Genomic DNA, 18,745 nt, shown 5'->3' with positions numbered 1-18,745 from the left:
TATTTGAAAAATTAGGAATAGAGCTACCTTATGATCAAGCAATCCCTTTTCTGGGTATCTACTCAAAAAATTTGAAAACCTTTACTTGTAAAGAAATATATTCTTACACTCAATGCAGTATCATTCATGGTGGCCAAGACATAAACACAACCTGTGTCCCTCAGTGGATGGCTGGATAAAGAAGATATGGTGCATACATATATAATCAAATATTACTCAGCCATAAGAAAAGATGAAATACTGCCATTTACAGTAACATGGATGGATCTTAAATATCATGCTAAACGAAGCAAGTCAGCTGGAAGAGAATAAGACCCATATGACTTCATTCACATGTAGAATATACAACAAAAAGCAACAAATGAACAAACAAAACAAAACAAAAAACCTAACAGATGCAGACAACAGTATGGTGGTTACCAGGGGGGAGGGGGTTGGGGGAGACTAAAGAGGGTAAAGTAAGTCAACTACATGATGATGGAAGGAAACTAAACTTCGTGTTAATATATGGATGATCTATTATAGATTGTACACTTGAAACAATGTAATCTTATTAATCAATGTCACCCCAATAAATTTAATTAAAATACATAGATTGGACTCTCAAAGGTCGTCTGGCAAGAGGGTCAACTTTCTCTAAAGGAACTTTCACTACACTAAAAATACCCTCAATCTCTGCTATTTTATCCTTTTTTATTTTAGTACATTTTGCTTATTATTCAGTTTTCTATTTATCATCCGTTTTATGGTCCAAGTCTATTCAAAGGGGGGAGAACTGTGAACATAAATCATTTTGCAGAATTGATCTCATTTTCACTTTTTGGCAGCTTTGAGAGAATAAAAGCTGTGTACTACTACAGACAATGAGAACTAGAAGGGGCCACCCTCTCACGTCAGAGATGTGGAGCTGACACCCAGGAGGAAGTGACTTGCCCAGTTGGTGGAAGAGCCAAAACTAGCTTAACGCCAATGCACTTAACTATAAACTCAGCAAATATAAACGTGAATATTTGAGGCACTGAGCTAGGAGCTACAAGAAAAGAATGATTATGACCTGGCTCTGAAGACCTGACAGTGAATAATGGCAGATTACTTAAATTCAGTCCATGATAATCTAAACATAGCCAAAACATTACGTGCTATTGTTGTGATTCTTTTATGAAAAAAAAAGTACAAAAAATTCTTAACAGAAAGTCATCAGCTTGGAAGGGATATTCAAAATCATAATACCCTTTTCCACACCCTGCTTAAAGAATCTAAATCATAGCTTTGGCCAGTGTGGCTTAGTTAGTTGGGCATTGTCCTGCAAACCAAAAGGTCACCAGTTCAACTCCTGGTCAAAGCACACGCCAGGGTTGCAGGTTCAATTCCCAGTAGAATGAGAGGCAAATGACCTGTATTTCTCTCTCACAATATTTCTCCCCCTCTTTTTCTCCCTCCCCTCCCCTCTCTCTAAAAATAAATAAATAAGATCATTTTAGAAAAAGAATTTAAATCATAAATCTATTCTTACTTATGTTGCTTGGCCTTTCTATGCCTTGGTTTTTGTCGCCTGCATCCATTTCTTGTGCTTCCTGAGAGGTGAAGAACAGTGTTGAGATCTGACACTCGATTATTCCAGTATGACCTCCAAGGCCATCTGGACCTTTCGTGACCTTAGAAATTCCCTCATCTTGGAACAATTCAATTAATAGTAACTGTATCTACGTGTTGAGCAACTAGCATATGTTAGACACTGTGCTAAGTGCTTTTCACAACTCATACAGCCTCAGGTAATTCTCATAACAACATTAAAAGACAAGGAATAGCAGTTCAGAAAAGCCGGGTAACTTCCCCAAGGCTAACCAGCTCAAAAGTTGGGTCTGTAACTTCGGCTGCGTTACTCCAAAACCATGACTTCATTATAGCACATTGCTTTTCAAAAACAAAATGCTAATCCCATGACACATCTTATAATAAATATATTTTTATAATGAAGGATATCATTGCTAAGATAAGGCAAATATAGCCACATTGCCACAAAGTTCATTGAAAGATAGATCCCCCAACTGGAAATCACAAGGCCTGGGTCTATGCCGGCTCTGACACTGAAACATAACCTCGGGGAGTCAGTTCTTCCTGTCCTCCACAGTGGCATATTATTATCTAACCCCGCTGCAGTTTCATAGAAGCAGTATGAAATTACACCTTTGAAAAATTTCTAGTGTACCACGTTCAGCTCCTTAGACTTGAAAGCAGTATTTCATTCAGAAACATGTGTGTTGATGTGTCACAGATTCCAGTTTTAAGCTAAATTTATGCCCCATCTTTTCTGACACGCATTTTTTTTAGTCCTCACCTGAGGACATCTTTTCATTGCTTTTAGAGAGAGAGGAGGGGAGACAGAAAACATCAGCTGGTTGCTTTCCTCACGCACCCAGGCTGGGCATCGAACATGCAGCACAGCATGTGCCCCGACCAGGAATCAAACCTGCAACCTTTCAGTTATGGGACCACACTCCAGCCGAATGAGCCGCACTGGCCAGGGCCTGGGAAACATTTTGTAAAGAGCACAGAATATGCGTATTGTGTTCTAAGATATTAATTTTACAATGGTAAGAAACTAAGTATTTTATTTGTGCCAAGCAGAATGGCAAAACTTTGAGTCTCCATAATTTGAGAATTACAGATTTTTATTATATGTCTGAAAAGATAAGTTTCAAAGAGTAACTATCTTTGTGTTTATGGATTCAGAAAGTAACCAGTAATCATTACCTGGGTTAAGTATAACTTCACATGAAAAAGGAAAGAAAATAATATTAAATAATAGTATGTGAAAGGGTTGTTTAGGAGGAACTTTCAGACAGGCAAGATTCTAAACCAGTGGGAAGGGCCCATTTTTCCTAGCAATTATCACAAATACGATAAACTCATACCCAGGGGAATTTGACCAGAGTTATTCCACCTGGTGGCAAAAAAGAGACTGGATAATTTCGTCCTTTGACCCAGTTCACTAAAATTTAAGAGAGGAACTTAGCACCCAGGTTTGCTACGAAGTTCCGGAGTAAGACACTGCCATCTAGTGTTTGCTGCTCTCACTGTAATTTGGAAACCTCCCAATAACGTGGTCTCTGCCACCTAGTCAAACAAAATAGACCTAAATAGCAAAGGTACACATTAACACAGAATCAGCATTTTATCTGTTGAGTTAAAGCATTCTTTTGAGGAAAAAAGGAATAGTCTGTACAGTATTGAGACAGGAATCTGAAGTAACTAATACCTTCCACATGTTGACCACATAAAGGGGCAACAGAGACCGTGCAGAAAACCTGTGCATGTTTGAAGGGGAAGACATAGGCCAGGCAGTGTACAGGGCAGGAAATTACAGATCAAGGTGAAGAGAGACTCTAACACCGAGTCTCTAACGCTGCCCAGTGGGGCAGGTGTGGACTGTCACTGGAGTGCACAGGCACAGCCTGCAGCACTTTGTGACAAAGTTGAAGACGGCATTTAAGAAAAGATGGTTGACTGAAGCAGACAGCCTTTCTCTTTCTTCTTATGCTAGACTCTGAGCTCCTTGAACACAGGATTCTTACTATTGTATCCTGTGTTTAGTAAACTGTGTGATACGTAGTAGATATAGATACTCAGTGTTTTGTTCAATGAATGAATATATTCACTGACCATTTCCCTGAAGAAAGAAAACTAGCCCAAATAAGAGTTACTTAACCAGAAAGAAAAAAAACAAAAACACAGCCCCTGACATTTAGGAACTGGCCTGGCACCCAGACTAAGTTATATTAATTCTCCTATTGAACATAAACTCTCAGACTATGATGACACGAGACAAAACAAGGTCACTTCATAATTTTGTCTAAGCACAGATAAAAATAAACTCACTGTGCCACCACAGAATACCCAACCACCCAGCTCTTAGCCAAAACAAGTAACTGCAGCCTCTTTACAAATGCCAGCTTTTCTTTCAGCTAGTCTTCCTCCCTATAGATGAGACCGACATGCACAATCACAGACTCACCCTGCTTTTGGACAGCACCCAATCAAAGGCAGAATCCCATTTTCTTAGATGCTCCCCCAAATCACCCAACCAAAACCCAGATCCTGAAATAAGTTCTTTCTAACACCCTCTTACTAAGATACTCCACGGTCCCCATGGTCTGTGTTTTCCCTCACCGCATGGACAAAAACAGGCCACATACTGAACCCAACAAGCTCAGGGGAGGCCTGCATGGTGGCCTTACAAACTCAGAATGAAAAGGAACCACAAAGGATGGTCTGAAATTAACTTTCTCACTAACAGCAGTCTGAGGCCTGTATTTTTCCCTAACAGAGGTCAATCTTTACCTTAACTGAGCCTGTTTGTTTGTTTTTCGAGTTTTTTACATCTAGGATAATATACCCGATAACATGCCTTTGGAATAACAAAGTATTTCCTTTTTTCTAGACTCCTTCAAAGCACAACCACCAGAGGGGGAAACCACAAATCCCCTCATTGTTTATGTTAACTGTTGACTATTAACTTTTACACACGTGTAAAAGAAATGTGTCTATTCACTTTACTTTTTATCCAGTCCCAGAGATTCGCCCTCTCCCCGCCGCCCACTCCCAGTCTGCTTTCCCCTACCTCCTTAATCTATCACTAACAAAGTTCATGTAACCCTCTTCTGTCTGTCTTCCCCTTTGATTTTGATGTATAAAATCAGGGGTAAAACTACTCCTTTCCATAGCATTTTCTCAATTCACTGACATTTTGCATCCTGGCCATTATTGTCAGTTTGACTCAAATAAACTGATAAAAATTCTTACAGGTTTGGATATTTCTCATGTTGACAACTATGGCCTACCTTGTTTAACTACAGATCTGCTTCTGGTGGTCTTTGAATAAAGGGAATTGAAGAAGTAAATGCTAAGAAAAAAAGTATGCTCTTAACTCCAGTGCAGTATGAATCCTGCAGGAATCCAAGATCTGTGAGGGTAGTATTAGTTACAGAAACCCCCCAACAAGGGTCTTTCATATTAATACTACTAACACTTACAGAGGCTTACTCTGTGTCTTTTACAGGAATTATTTCATCACACGTTGTAGGCATTATCATTAACCCTACTTGTACAGATGAGGAAACTAAAGCACAGAAAGTAGCCTCCTCAAGTTCAGACAACTGGTAAGTTGTGGTACCAGGATTCAATTTGGTCTTCTGACTCCCAAGCCCATGTTTCCAATAGATATGACTTTGAAGGTATAGAGAGCTAGATGAGTATGTGTTCTGAGGACAAGCAGCAAGGCATGAGCAAAGGCACAAGGGTAAAGAAATGCCTGTATGTAACAGGCATCTTGAATTCTCAGTAACTGTATAAAAATCTACAAAATCACCCTGGCTGGGTGCTTCTGTTGGCTGGAGCATCCTCCCATACACCAAAAAGGTTGCATGTTTGATTTTTTAAAAGATTTTATTTATTTATCTTTAGAGGGGAAGGGAAGGAGAGAGGGAGAGAAATATCAGTGTATCATTGCCTCTTGTTCATCCCCTGCTGGGAACTGGCCTGCACCCAGGCATGTACCCTGACTGGGAATCTAACCACGATCCTTTGGTTCGCAGGCCCGTACTCAATGCACTGAGCTACACCAGCCAGGGCACGTGTTTGATTTTTGGTCAGGGCGTATACCTAGGTTGTGGGTTGGATCCCCGATCAGAGCACGTATGGGAGGCAGATAATCCATATTTCTCTCTCATATTGATGCTTCTTTCTCCCTTCCTCTCTAAAATCAATAAACATATCCTTGGGTAAGGATTTAAAAGTTTTTTTAAAACCCTGTCTTCTCCCCACATACCCTTTAGTGCTGGTCCTCGCTCCCTTGGGGCTGACCCCACAGCCATGTGCATGAGTTGGGGGTTCTTTATGAGGCTTTGATTCTGTCATCTTAATTTTAATGATTAAAATTGCTCCAGTCTGCCTTCACTGCACACCTAGCTTTTCTCATTGCCCCAAAGCCTGATACAGCATAACCTCAGGGTGGCTGGGGGGACTAAAACCAATCCTTCACCTTCACTCATCTTTCAGGTCTCCATAGTCATACTTCATTCTCAGGGAAGCCTTCTCTGATCCCCTAGGATAAGTTAGATCCCTTCATCAGAGGCACTCATATTGGCCTGAACTTCCCCTTTGGTAAAGCCTATCACTTTCTACAGTTAAGTATAAGCCCCTCCCTGCTAGACTTTAAATTCCATGAGGGCAGAGGCCATGTCAGACTTGCTCACTGCTTGATATACTGCAGGAACTCAGAGTTGTGAACTTGAAGGGGGAAGGGGACTGAGTGGCAGTAGAGATTTGAGGGGTGAACCAAGTCAATTTCTTTCCCTTCTTATTTTAAACTCTTGTTTCCTCATGCATCATGACCGCTGACTGCTCTACTGTATTAGTTGACCTTAACTCAAAAACTGTCTGCCCCACACAATTTACGGGTGCCTTTTCTAAAACAGGAAGTCAAAGCAGCTCTAATATACAGAAATAAACACAGGGAGGCTGCCAAATTGAGGAGACAAAGAAATATGGCCCAAATGAAAAAATAGAACAAAACCCCAGAAAAAGAACTAAGTGTAATGGAGATAACCAACTTATCAGATGCAGAGTTCAAACTACTGGTGATCAGGATGCTTAAAGAATTCATCCAGTACAGCAAAAACATAAGGGAAGAAATGAGGGTTACTACATTAAGTGAAATACAGAAAAATCTACTAGGAACCAACAGTGGAGAGGATGAAGCTAAGAATCAAATCAACCATTTGGAACACAGAAGGGAAAAGCATTAAGGCAGAACAGAAGAATAAAAACAAGAATTCAAAAAAAATGAAGAGAGGCTTAGGAACATCTAGGACAACTTCAAATTTATCAACATCTGAATCATAGGTGTGCCAGAAGGAGAAAAGGAAGAGCGAAAAATTGAAAACTTATTTGGAAAATAATAAAAGAAAATTACCTAATTTATGCCCTGGCTGGTGTAGCTCAGTGGATTGAATGTGGGCCTGCAAACCAAAGGATTGCAGTTCAATTCCCAGTCAGGGCACATGCCTGGGTTGCAGGCCAGTTCCCAGCAGGGGACACACAAGAGGCAACCATACATTGATATTTCTCTCCCTCTCTCCTTCCCCTCCCCTCTAAAGATAATTAAATAAAATCTTTAAACAAATTACCTAATTTGGTGAAGGAAATAGAAATACAAGTCCAGGGAGCACAAAGAGTCCCAAACAAGGTGGACCCAATGAGGCCCACACCAAGACACATCATCATTAAAATGCCAAAGGTTAAAGATAAGAGAGAATCTTAAAAGCAGTAAGAGAAAGGTAGAACATTTCCTACAAAGGAGTTCCCATGAGACTACCAGCTGATTTCTTAAAACAAACTTTGCTGGCTAGAAGGGACTGGAAAGAAGTATTCAAAGTAATGAAAAGCAAGGACCTACAACTCAGATTACTCTATCCAGCAAAGCTGTCATTTAGAATGGAAGGGCAGATAAAGTGCTTCCCAGACAAGGTAAAGCTAGAGAAGTTCATCAACCCCAAGCCATTATTACATGCAGTGTTAAAGGTACTGGAGAATTATCAGTAGGGAGAGTGAAGGGGGAGAATAAGGGGAAAAGTACAGGGAATAAGAAGCATAAGTGGTAGGTACAAAATAGACAGGGGGAGGTTATGAATAGTATAGGAATGAAGAAGCCAAAGAACTTATATGCATGACCCATGGACATGAACTAAAGGGGGTGGAATTGCTGGAGGGAAGAGGAATACTGGCGGGAAGGGGGAAAGAAGGGGGGATTGTAAAAACTGTAATAGCATAATCAATAACGTATATTTAAAAAATAATCATAGTAAGATTCTACATCACACCCACCAGGATGGCTACAATCAAAAGGAAAGACTGGTGGTGAGAATTGTGGAGAAAACTGGAACCCTCATACACTGCTGTTAGGAGTGAAAATATACAACTTCTGAAAACAGGCTGGCAGTTCCTCAAAAAGTTAAAACAAAGTTACCATGTGATCTAGCCATCCTACGCCTAGGTATATACCCAAGCCGCCTGAAAACATATATCCACACAAAAACTTGTAAATGAATATTCACAGGAAATCACTCATAATAATAAAAAAATGGAAACCTAAATGACCATCAACTAATGAATGAATAAAATAGTATATCCATATAATGGAATATTATTTAACCATTCAGAGGGATGAAGTACTCACACACGCTGTAACATGAACCTTAAAAATACTATACTAAGTGAAAGAAGCCAGACACAAAAGATCACATAGTGAATGACTCCATTTATATTAAATGTACAGAATAGGCAAATTTATAGAAAAAGAGATTAGTGGTTGCCAGGGCCAAGGGGGAAAGGAGAATGGAAAATGACTGCTGATGGGTATAGGGTTTCTTTTGGGGTTGATGAAATGTTCTGGAATTAGTGGTCATAATTGAACAACATTGTGAATACATAAAAAACTACTGAATTGACCCTCATCAGTGTGGATAATTTGGTTGAGCAACATCCTACAAAGAGAAACGTCACTGGTTTCATTCTCCCTCTCTCCCTCTCTCTCTAAAAATAAATAAAAATATTTTAACACTGCCCCATCCCAAAAGAAATGGTATTTATTAAAAAGGAATAGAAAAACACAAGAAGTACAATCTGGGTTTATAATTAATATTACAAAAATAATTTTAATTAAACTCTGGATTGTGATTCTCCTAAACTGGCTTACCAAAGTAAAGTTAGCATAAGCCAGAGTCCAAAACAACTTATTTTATAACCTCTTGGTAGAAGATACAGTAAGGCTTATCAGCTGGAGAATACACAAATGTCTTTGGCATATCCCTATATTGCAATCTCATCAGAAGCCACCTACAAATGAATGAAGCCGGACTTCCGGCCAAGATAGAGGTGTAGGTAGATACATTGTGCCTCCTCGCACAACCAAAATTAAGGACAACAAAAATTTGGAAACAAAAAGAAGAAACAAAACTGACAGAAAACTGAACTGTACGGAAGTCCAACAACCACTCATCCAGATCGGTAAGAGGGGCGGAGTCAGTGGCCAGTGGAGAGGGGTTGCGGCAGGAAAAAGTGGTGGCTGGTGGACCCGGGTGTGCATGTGGCAGCTGGCAGACCCCAGGCATGGGATGGCAATGGGCAGACCCAATGAGGCACGCAAGGCCGCTGGCTGACCGCGGTCACACACTCGCGAGCAGATAAACCATGTGAAAACAGGCAGCGAGACAGACCACACAACCCAGGGTTCCAGAGCCAGGAAATAAAGCCTAAAAGCACTGATTGAAAACACTTGTGGGGGCTGAAGTGCCAGGAGAGACTCCCAGCCTCAAAGGAGAGAGAGAGAGAGACCCACAGAGTCCTAGAATGTATACAAGCCCACACACCCGGGAACCAGCACCAGAAGGGCCCAATTTGCTTATGGAAAGCAGCAGAAGGATCTGAAATACAAGAGAGAGCAGAGAAAATGCCATTGTTCCTTCTCTGACCTCTCTGGCCCAACATATAGCATCACAACCCAGGAACTGGGTTGCCCCGCCCTGGTGAACACCTAAGGCTCCGCCCCTCATATGTAACAAGCATGACTAGACCCTCCCACAAAAAAATGGTTCAAATGGAAGAACAGATCAAAGTCACAGAGCCAATACTTTTAAGTGACCAAAGAGATAGCCAACCTATCAGATGCACAGTTCAAAGCACTGGTAATCAGCATGCTCTGTTAATTTTGGTCACAAATTAGATGAAAAAATGAAAGGCTACACTAAGTGAAATGAAGAAAAATACACAGGGAACCAATAGTGATGGGAAGAAAACTGGGATTCAAATCAATGGAGTAGACCAGAAGGAAGAATGAAACAACCAAACAGAAAAGGATGAAAAAACAAGAATTCGAAAAAATGAGGAGAGGCTTGGGAACCTCCAGGACATCTTTAAACATTCCAACATCTGAATTACAGGGATGTGGGAAGGGGAAGAGCAAGAGCAACAAGGGGAAAACTTATTTGAACTAATAATAAAGGAGAACTTCCCCAACCTGGCAAAGGAAATAGACTTCCAGGAAGTCCAAGAAGCTCAGAGAGTCCCAAAGAAGGTGGACCCAAGGAGGAACACACCAAGACACATCATCATTACATTAGCCGAGATTAAAATGAAGGAGAGAATCCTAGAAGCAGCAAGAGAAAAGGAGACAGTTACCTACAAAGGAGTTCCCATCAGACTATTGGCTGATTTCTCAAAAGAGACCTTACAGGCAAGAAGGGGCTGGAAAGAAGTATTACAACTCATGAAAGGCAAGGACCTACATCCAAGATTGCTCTATCCAGCAAAGCTTTCATTCAGAATGGAAGGGCATATAAAGTGCTTCTCAGATAAGGTCAGGTTAAAGGAGTTCATTATCACCAAGCCCTTATAAATATAAAATGTTAAAGGGACTTATCTAAGAAAAAGAAGATAAAAAATATGAACAGTAAAAAGACAGCAAACTCACAGTTATTAACAACCACACCTAAAACGAAAGCAAGCTAAGCAAACAACTAGAACAGGAACAGAACCACAGAAATGGAGATCACATGGAGGGTTAGCAACAAGAGAATGGGAGGAGGAGAGAGGGGGAAAAGGTACACAGAATAAGTAGCATAGACTGTAGGTAGAAAATAGGGCAAGAGTAGTATGGGAAATGTAGAAGCTAAAGAACTTAAGACACATGGACATGAACTAAAGGGGTGAAGGTGGGTGGGAGGGTGTGTGCAGGGTGGAGTGAAATAAAGGGGGGGAAATGGGACAACTGTAATAGCATAATCAATGAAATATATTTAAAACATAAATTTTTAAAAAGGGCCCAGAAAACCCTCAAAAAGCTAAAAAAAGAAAATGAATGAAGCCAATGTCACATCGTTAGATACACAGCCACACAATGACAAAGTTCAATAAAAGCCAAGTCCTTAGCCAGCAGTGCTGACGAATGAAAGCCAAGCAATTAGAGCTGAGAAAATGGATTATATAATCTCAGAGCAGGAGACTCAGTTATATCAAGGAGATCAGTTATAGCCAGGAAGTTACTGTCTGGGTGTTGGGAATACACAAGACATCTTTTTACCTGGGATGGATCAAGTATAGTCATGATAAAAAGGGGCGAAGGGAAGAGAGAGACTACATAAACCACCATCCAGCCTGGAGTCTTTGAAAACATGAGAAGTAAACTACCTCTGTGAAAAAGCGAAGGTTAATGGATGAACTTGGACATCTTTTCTAAATACTTAGGGTTCACTGCTCCTACATTTATTACTCACACAATGAGGAAGCCCCCGAATAATCATGTACTTCATATTTCTTTGAGATACTCATTTCTTTCATCACTGTTGCCCCAAACAACATCATAAAATTATTCATAGGAAGTGAGGTGTTTCACCAAACCTCTTCCTGAATCTTAGTACAAGGGCTAAGGGCTAAAAATAAGTAAAATCACTTTGCTAAAGTTTCCAACCAAAAATAATTTTTGACAAAGCTTTTGTTTTTCCTTTCCGTACTATTTTTCATTCCCTTTTAATGTTCTCTTTTACAAAAACAAAACCTGTAATTTCATCTAGAAATGAACTATCTCTGTTTCAAGCAACATAAATTGTGTTTGGGAAAAAAAGGCAACATCCTCCCATGGAGAGAGGACAATCTGGAACTAAAGCACCACGAGGACCATGACAGCTGTCTCCAGTGCTGCTCCTGTGACCTGGGAGGGGACCTCAAGGACCTATGGCCTAAAAACAAAACTTGTAAGAATGTCACTTTTTTACATCATTAATCAAAATGCAGTTGAATTTCCATCACAAGAACCTTAATAATAGTATGCCATTTAGACAGAGTGAAACATGAGTTTAGTACATGGAAAACTTGATTTGTTCCACAAGTAAGCCTTGATTATTCTGTCTCTCATTTCTCTCAACCCTAAAGTCAAACTATCTTTTCATACCTTCCCATTTTGCCAATAAAAGATTAAAGATTAAATAAAATGTCTAACTCACTGCACAAGGAATTACTGTAGCCATATGGGGAGGGACTGGCTGGAGGTAGGATGGATGGCAGGAAGCATGCTCACCCCGCCCCCCCACCCCGGAACAGCTCACCAGAGCCAGTGGGGAGCACACTGAGAGCAAAGGATGTTGGCCATAGGGATTAGGCCTTGCTCTGTTTGGGAACTTTCAATAGCACGCAGTAAATAATTTTCTTCAGAGGTTCTCTGATGAGCTGTTGTGCAGAGTAATTCAAACTGAGAACACAAGACTTTTCCCATGTGCAAGTAGGTTACATAAGAGTTACAAGCAATAGAGTTCTTAAGAGTCCATTAAGTTGAAGCTGAAAACTTAGGTTTAAATAATGCAACGTGGGGATGAGACACAGAAATTACAGAAACAAATGTATGGTGTAAACAGACACCAAGACCTGCTATGGAAAGCTTTAACCACCACATGTAAAAATAATATTTTCACATTTCAAAATGGCTCCAAATTCTTTATCATCATCACTGTAAATCAAGAAATAAAAGTTACACTAACATGAAACCTTCCTGCTCATAACTGCAAGATTTATGAAACTTTCTTATAAACACATTTTTTTAACCCTGTGGCTGATTATCACCAAAGTGAGAAAGAAAAGTCACTATCGGCTAAAATTGATTCAATGTAGAATTTTTTAAATCATTTATTCTTTAACCTTGCGTGGCTTTCTCTTCACTCTCCCACCCATGCTAAGTGATGACAGGAGGAATAGATAGATGACAAATGGTTGTGTCCAGTCCAGCAATATATAACATACTGACCATTATAATTCTCAACTCAATCCACTGGTCAATACAAAGGAATTAAATTTTAGTATCAATGTACTCAAAGCTATCACATGAAAAAATTGATCAAAATTGTCTCTTTCTCATAAAAGGGGAGTTGACAGTAAATTCTCAAACAGTTCTTTCTTACAATGTCCACTGAAGTGCCCTCTACTTAGTACATATGAGCCAACTAATTCAGTTCAGAGTTCGGACAGATTGCCTTGCAAAACCTCAGCTCTGGGCTCTTAGTCACCCTGAGACAAGAGCTGCATGTGTCTAAAAGAAAAACCGCCCCAACGCTACAACAGTCGGTTATTCCAGGCAAGTGACGGCAGAGGCAATCATCTTGAATCAGAAAAAGGATGGCCATGTTGAAGGGGAGAGTATTTAAACATTTTTGGTATGTAAACAGAAATAAATAGCACAAAAAGACTTTCAAAATCTAAATTCCCAATGTTTGTACCACAGTTTTTTGGGAACAAGGCTAGAGGATGGTGTGCTACCACTCACAAGGCAGCCTAGGGGCTTTTCTCCCATACGTCCGTGATGTTCTCTGCATGTTTCTAAAATGTGCTCTTTCTAAATATTCACAGCACTTCATCAAAACCGGTGGTCAGTCTGCACATCTGAGCCAGGCACTCTGTCCTGTCGGCTTGGTTTCAGAGTATTATACATACAATTTCCTGCAGACTACTTACTGTTGACTGCACAATCATGAGGATTCTGGGCTATAAGAAACAAGTAGGGATATGTGGCAGGTAAAGAATTACCACACCTAACCTTGTTCCGTATTACTATTTTTATTATTCCTGAGATGCCTTCCCAATTCAAATAACTGAACTGAACAACACAGACAGGAACATTTATTCAGTTTTTTATTGGGTAATTTTCTTGAGAAGTTAAATTATGTTTGCTACCTCTCAGCCAAACTGGGTGATGATAATGAAGAGAGAATTCAGTATTAGACTGAATCAGAAAAAATCTTTTCCGAGAAAGACTTGATACAAGTGTTCTTTTTTTTTTTCCTGGTAGATTCAAGGTTGGAAAAACTCTTAACAATTGTATGGCCAATCCCCCATTTGACACCTGAACTCCTGTACAACATTTCTGCCCAGATGTTGCCCACTGTCTGCTAAACTACCTTTATCAGGAAGGTATTGCAACATTATTCACTCCTCCTTAGAACAGGATAGCAAAGCAGATGGAACAGGTAAACAAACTTTCATTAAACATGATTATGAATTTTGTCTAACTTTTCAAAAGACTTAGCAGATTTTCAATTGCTACTCAAGGAATACACCAGATTTGTTCCACGTATCCCATGGTTTCGACAATAATTCAAAATGGGAAAATAAGAATTTTACAAGCCCTTGTTGAACAGCTGTGTGCCTGTGGTCGTGGGAAAACAGATAAAAATATCTTTGTTTTGGTACTCCAAAACAAAGGGAAAATAAATGTTTTGAATAATAAATAAAAGTTTCACTTTAAAGCTGCTATAAACACCTTGTGCACAAGTCTTGGTACAAGAATTCCAGAGCCTTGGTGGAGGCATAATCACAACTGCAGCATCTGTCAGTTCAGAGGCAGGTGACAAGAGAGTGACAGGAGCAAGTCTGGGACTGCAGCCTGATGTCCCTGGCACTCAAAAGCAGGACACGGTACCTTGACTTTCTCCTTCCAGCTTGTATAGCAGCACTGCAAATACTTTTTTTTATTTCTGACTTCTCTTAAGGTACTCAGACTGCTTCAACATTTCAGATCCTCCCTTCGGAAGACCAACAAAGCAACATGTTGTTTGGTGGACAGTAATATCATAATTCACTTTACAGTGGATCAGTTCCTCTGAAGGAACAAGTTTATGTCTGTCTATACATGTATTTTCTGAACATATATATGAATAAGTCTATCTGAACTGAAAACATTCATTCTGGTAACACACACATAAACTTTAAAAACTTTAAATGATCATATTAATTGAGACTCAGCTGATTCAATTTTGAGTGTTATCTTTCACTGTAAGGTGTTAAAATGGCAATGGTGTCGATTTTTAACACACAAGACTGAATAACAAACAAAAACAAAACAACAAAAAAACCAACCTTAAAGTCAGTATGTCTTTATATGGAGGCCACTTTTTTTTCATATGGGTTTCAAAAGTGTCAGATAATTAACATTTAGTGGCTAGATGACAGGAGAGCAAATCTTCCTGCAAAAAAGAGTAAACTTCTTTGACCACTGAGATTTGGAAATCAAATCAATGGAAGTCTATTAAGTACTCAGGATAGATCTGGTTGGCATCAAACACCACAAAGATCTTTGGATTCCAGGTGTCATCCACACAGCTGTCATATAAATTCACATAGCTACCGTCTTTGGAAGGAGGTCGCATGTATTTGGAGTCTCCATTTATATAATCTCCAATTAGCACTCGAGCAAGAAACATAGATTTATATGTTCTAAATAGATGCCGCTGTTGCAAGCTTACACCATGAATTTGGAATGTGTTTCCATGTTTTATGTCATCTTTGCAGAAGCGACTGGAGTAAGCAGCATCTCTAGCAAAATAGGTTCCTTAAACAAAAAGAACCAAAAAAAAGCCAAGATTACTCTGAAGAATACATGAAACAGAAACAAAAACATTCTAATTGTTAGGGGAAGAGACACATGGAATTATATAACTAAAACGGATGTGGAATTTCCTCTACGCAGATGTTTAAGAAAAGAATAGGAATTCCTCCATGAGGACGGCTGGGATCCAGGCTTCCACGGGGACAGATATGTTTATACAGACCAGTCCCCAACCCCAAAACCATCCCACCCACACAAAAATGCAGCTGCCAGACTTCTATTTTCAAAAGAAATCCAATAGGTAAGATACATACAAACTATTTAAGTGTGGGAGCACCTGAGGTTTTTTTTAAAGATTTTTACTTATATTTAGAGAGAGGGGAAAGGAGGGAGAAAGAGAGGGAGAGAAACATTGATGTGCAAGAGAAATATCAGTTGGTTGCCTCTTGCACACCCCCACCCCCTGCAACTGGGGACCTGGTCTGCAATCCAGGCATGTGCTCTGACTGGGAATCAAACCAGTGACTTTCAGTTTGCAGGCCAGCACTCAATCCACACTGAGCCACACCAGCCAGGGTGGACCTGAGTTTTCATTGTTTGGACTCCCTCCCATTTCTGTTTCCTTCCATCACTTTCCCCACCCTGCTATGCTGTACAGCAATGAAAACTATTGTCTACAAAGATTATTTTAATCCACCCCACAAAACACATTTTATGATAAGGAATAAGAAGTCAATAATATTTCCAAAAATAATAGAACTCTATGTCCAGGAGAGTATAATGCTCTTCACATCTGCCCATCCCAAAAGAACAGTATCACTGGTTGACTGACTAAGTATGAAAACTCAGTAAAGCCTCTGACTCTTCTGAGGAGTCAGGCCTATAAAACTGCTATCATTATAGGAATACTTACTTTAAAAATTTTTTGAAAGAATTTCAAAGTCTCACATTATCCAATACTGACAGGATGTATGTGACATTTTTCTGATCCTCTCACAGTTAAATAAATGGAATGGCCTTTTCAGTAGTTATTTTAAAAATTAATTAATTTTTAAAAACGATAGCACATCCTGATCCTAAGTGGTAATCAGTCATCTTGATGAAGGTAAGGTACAAAGTAACAGCCAGCAAAATAAATGTCCACCCCTTACCTTTTCCCCTCATCTCTCTCCTTAATTTGCTTGAGTAGTGGGCAAAAAGTGGAGAACTTGGACTTTCACAACATTAGAAAAAAGGTGAGGATTTCCCCCATTATTCCTTATTGCTCATTAATATTCTTACCTATCTTTTTCTAAAAAACAAAACAAACAAAAAATACCAGTACTAGACCTGTGTACAATGTAATTAAATTATTTTTATAGTTCTCTCTATATCTGACATAGAACAGTTTTAGTTTTATCTATTGAAAGGACTTAATAGGTGAAAATTAAGTGTAATGCAAAATCAGCTAACATGGACAGGATGCCCCATATGAATGACTGGGAGTGGGGTGTGACTGAATCCAGTAAAGAGGTCTTCTATCTTGTACATGTGGGAAATGGCTTTTCTGTGGCTCGGAAAATCTGAGTGTGCTGGGAACTTAATACGGTAACTTTTAACTTAATGAATGACTATCAAACCCCTGAATTGCAAAACAATCAATTGTCTCCAAAAAGAAGATTTGTTCCCAGGACTCAGATGGACCTGGAATTCTGATAATTACCTTTACCAAAGAGAGCACCATGTATACCATTTATTCTCCAATCAAAATTATGAATGCAAATTGCTTCCACAAATTCACTGCTGGTACCGTGAAATAGCATTTGTTCATTAATCTGAGGCACACCACTTTTTTTCTTGAGCTGAGCCTTTTTCCTAAAAACACAATATACACAGACAACACACACACAGAAATATAAGTGGCAGTTATTAATTTTTCAAGAAGCAAAATTCAATAAAAAGCATGATCCAGAAAATATTTCTTTAACATAAATAATAAGTGGACAAAGCAGCTCTGAAGAATCTCAAATGCTCTTGAACACATATATCATCTCATCAAAAATCATTAGCTAACACTGAGACTTAAGGTTTGAAAATTATACCCAAAACTATAGATATGCCAGACAATGCCCCATTACAGTAAAGGTGATTGCCTAAGCCAGTCAAGTTTTACAGATATCTAAAAATTACATTATACACAATTAAATAATACAAAGTTCACAGAGTCTGTAAACAGTGGATTCCTTGAGCAAGGACCATGCCTTAATTGGTGTATTCCCAGAGGCTAAAAAAACTTGGTTGCATTGAACTGAATTTTGAATCCTAGGGCTGAAAGGACATTAAGCCATCATTCAACCTCTTCCCAATGGACAAATCCCTTGTAACAAGGTAGGACTGACTATAATAGTATAAAAACAAACAAATTGAAATCAGCCAAAAATTATTTCATAGAAAAATGAATAATTACATATTTATGTATGAAAGTTAAAAGTAATGAACTAGATTTGCATGTACTAAAATAGGTAACTTATGAAAATAATATTGAATGTAAAAAGAATGTTGTAAGATGGGACATATAAATCAAAATAATACTGCATATTGTGTAAGTACACATGTATAGATAGCAAAAAATATAAAAACATGGACAAAAAGACAGCACACCAAACTTAAGAGGGAAGAAGGAAAACAGGATGGCGTAAACATTTTACCTGTATATAAGTATTTGTATATTAAAAAATAAAGGAGATCCAAGATAGTGGAGGAGTAAGTGGAAGCTACACTAACCTCCTCCCAGGACCAATCTGGAATTACAACTAAATTGTAAAGAAATCATCCTGAATAACCAACTGAACAATAGCTGGAGAGGAGCCTTATAACCACAGACAGAAAGACAGATGAAAGCACTCCACCACAACAAGACTGGTAGGGAGTGCAAAGGAGATGTCAGAGGGCTGGCTGGGCTCCCATGGGCAGCAGCTGTAGTGCTGGGGGGATAGTTCAGTGGCAAGGGGGTCCCCCATGGGAAGTGTGGGGTCTAAACCCTAAGCTGGACTCCCCAGGCTATAGCACCAAAGCCCAAAAAGTACCCAGATAACATCCAGCTGTGAAAAGCAGCAGGGTTTCTCTATGCCAAGGACAAATGGCTATAGTCGCAGAGAGCCTCTTAAAGGGCCAATGCACAAAATTTCACTTGCAGCCACTTACTCTCAGCTCCAGCAAAGGGAGGGAAGAGTGGACTACAGATGCTTGAGGAGAGTCTGGGGATGGTGGCTTTGGGGAGAGAACTGAGGGAACAGCCACCAGTACCCTGGTGCTGAGTTATCTCCCACATTGCAGAAACCA

At 39.5% G+C, this 18,745-nt stretch overlaps 1 protein-coding gene across 2 annotated transcripts in view; it reads right to left on the bottom strand.

The window, feature by feature from the left end:
* PARP11 (poly(ADP-ribose) polymerase family member 11) overlaps nt 1-18,745 on the bottom strand; it is an 84,229-nt gene that overhangs the window by 3,341 nt on the left and 62,143 nt on the right. The window contains exons 7-8 of one of the 2 annotated variants that reach the window (XR_008391024.1): nt 17,127-17,278; nt 14,956-15,427 (exon numbers count right to left, since the gene is read on the bottom strand). Coding sequence is in view for 1 of the 2 variants with exons in the window: in XM_053662278.1 (XP_053518253.1) it covers nt 15,111-15,427; nt 17,127-17,278 (469 nt within the window). In the remaining variant the exon portion in view is untranslated. Of the gene's footprint in view, nt 1-12,753; nt 15,428-17,126; nt 17,279-18,745 lie in introns of those variants that run through there. The other variant, XM_053662278.1, reaches the window with a different exon arrangement.

This window comes from Artibeus jamaicensis, unplaced genomic scaffold, assembly GCF_021234435.1.
Source record: "Artibeus jamaicensis isolate MK-2021 breed Jamaican fruit bat unplaced genomic scaffold, CSHL_Jam_final contig_1028, whole genome shotgun sequence".
NCBI lineage: Eukaryota > Metazoa > Chordata > Mammalia > Chiroptera > Phyllostomidae > Artibeus > Artibeus jamaicensis.
The sequence above is the reverse complement of the archived record's forward strand: the minus strand, read 5'-3'. Positions and strand labels throughout refer to the sequence as shown.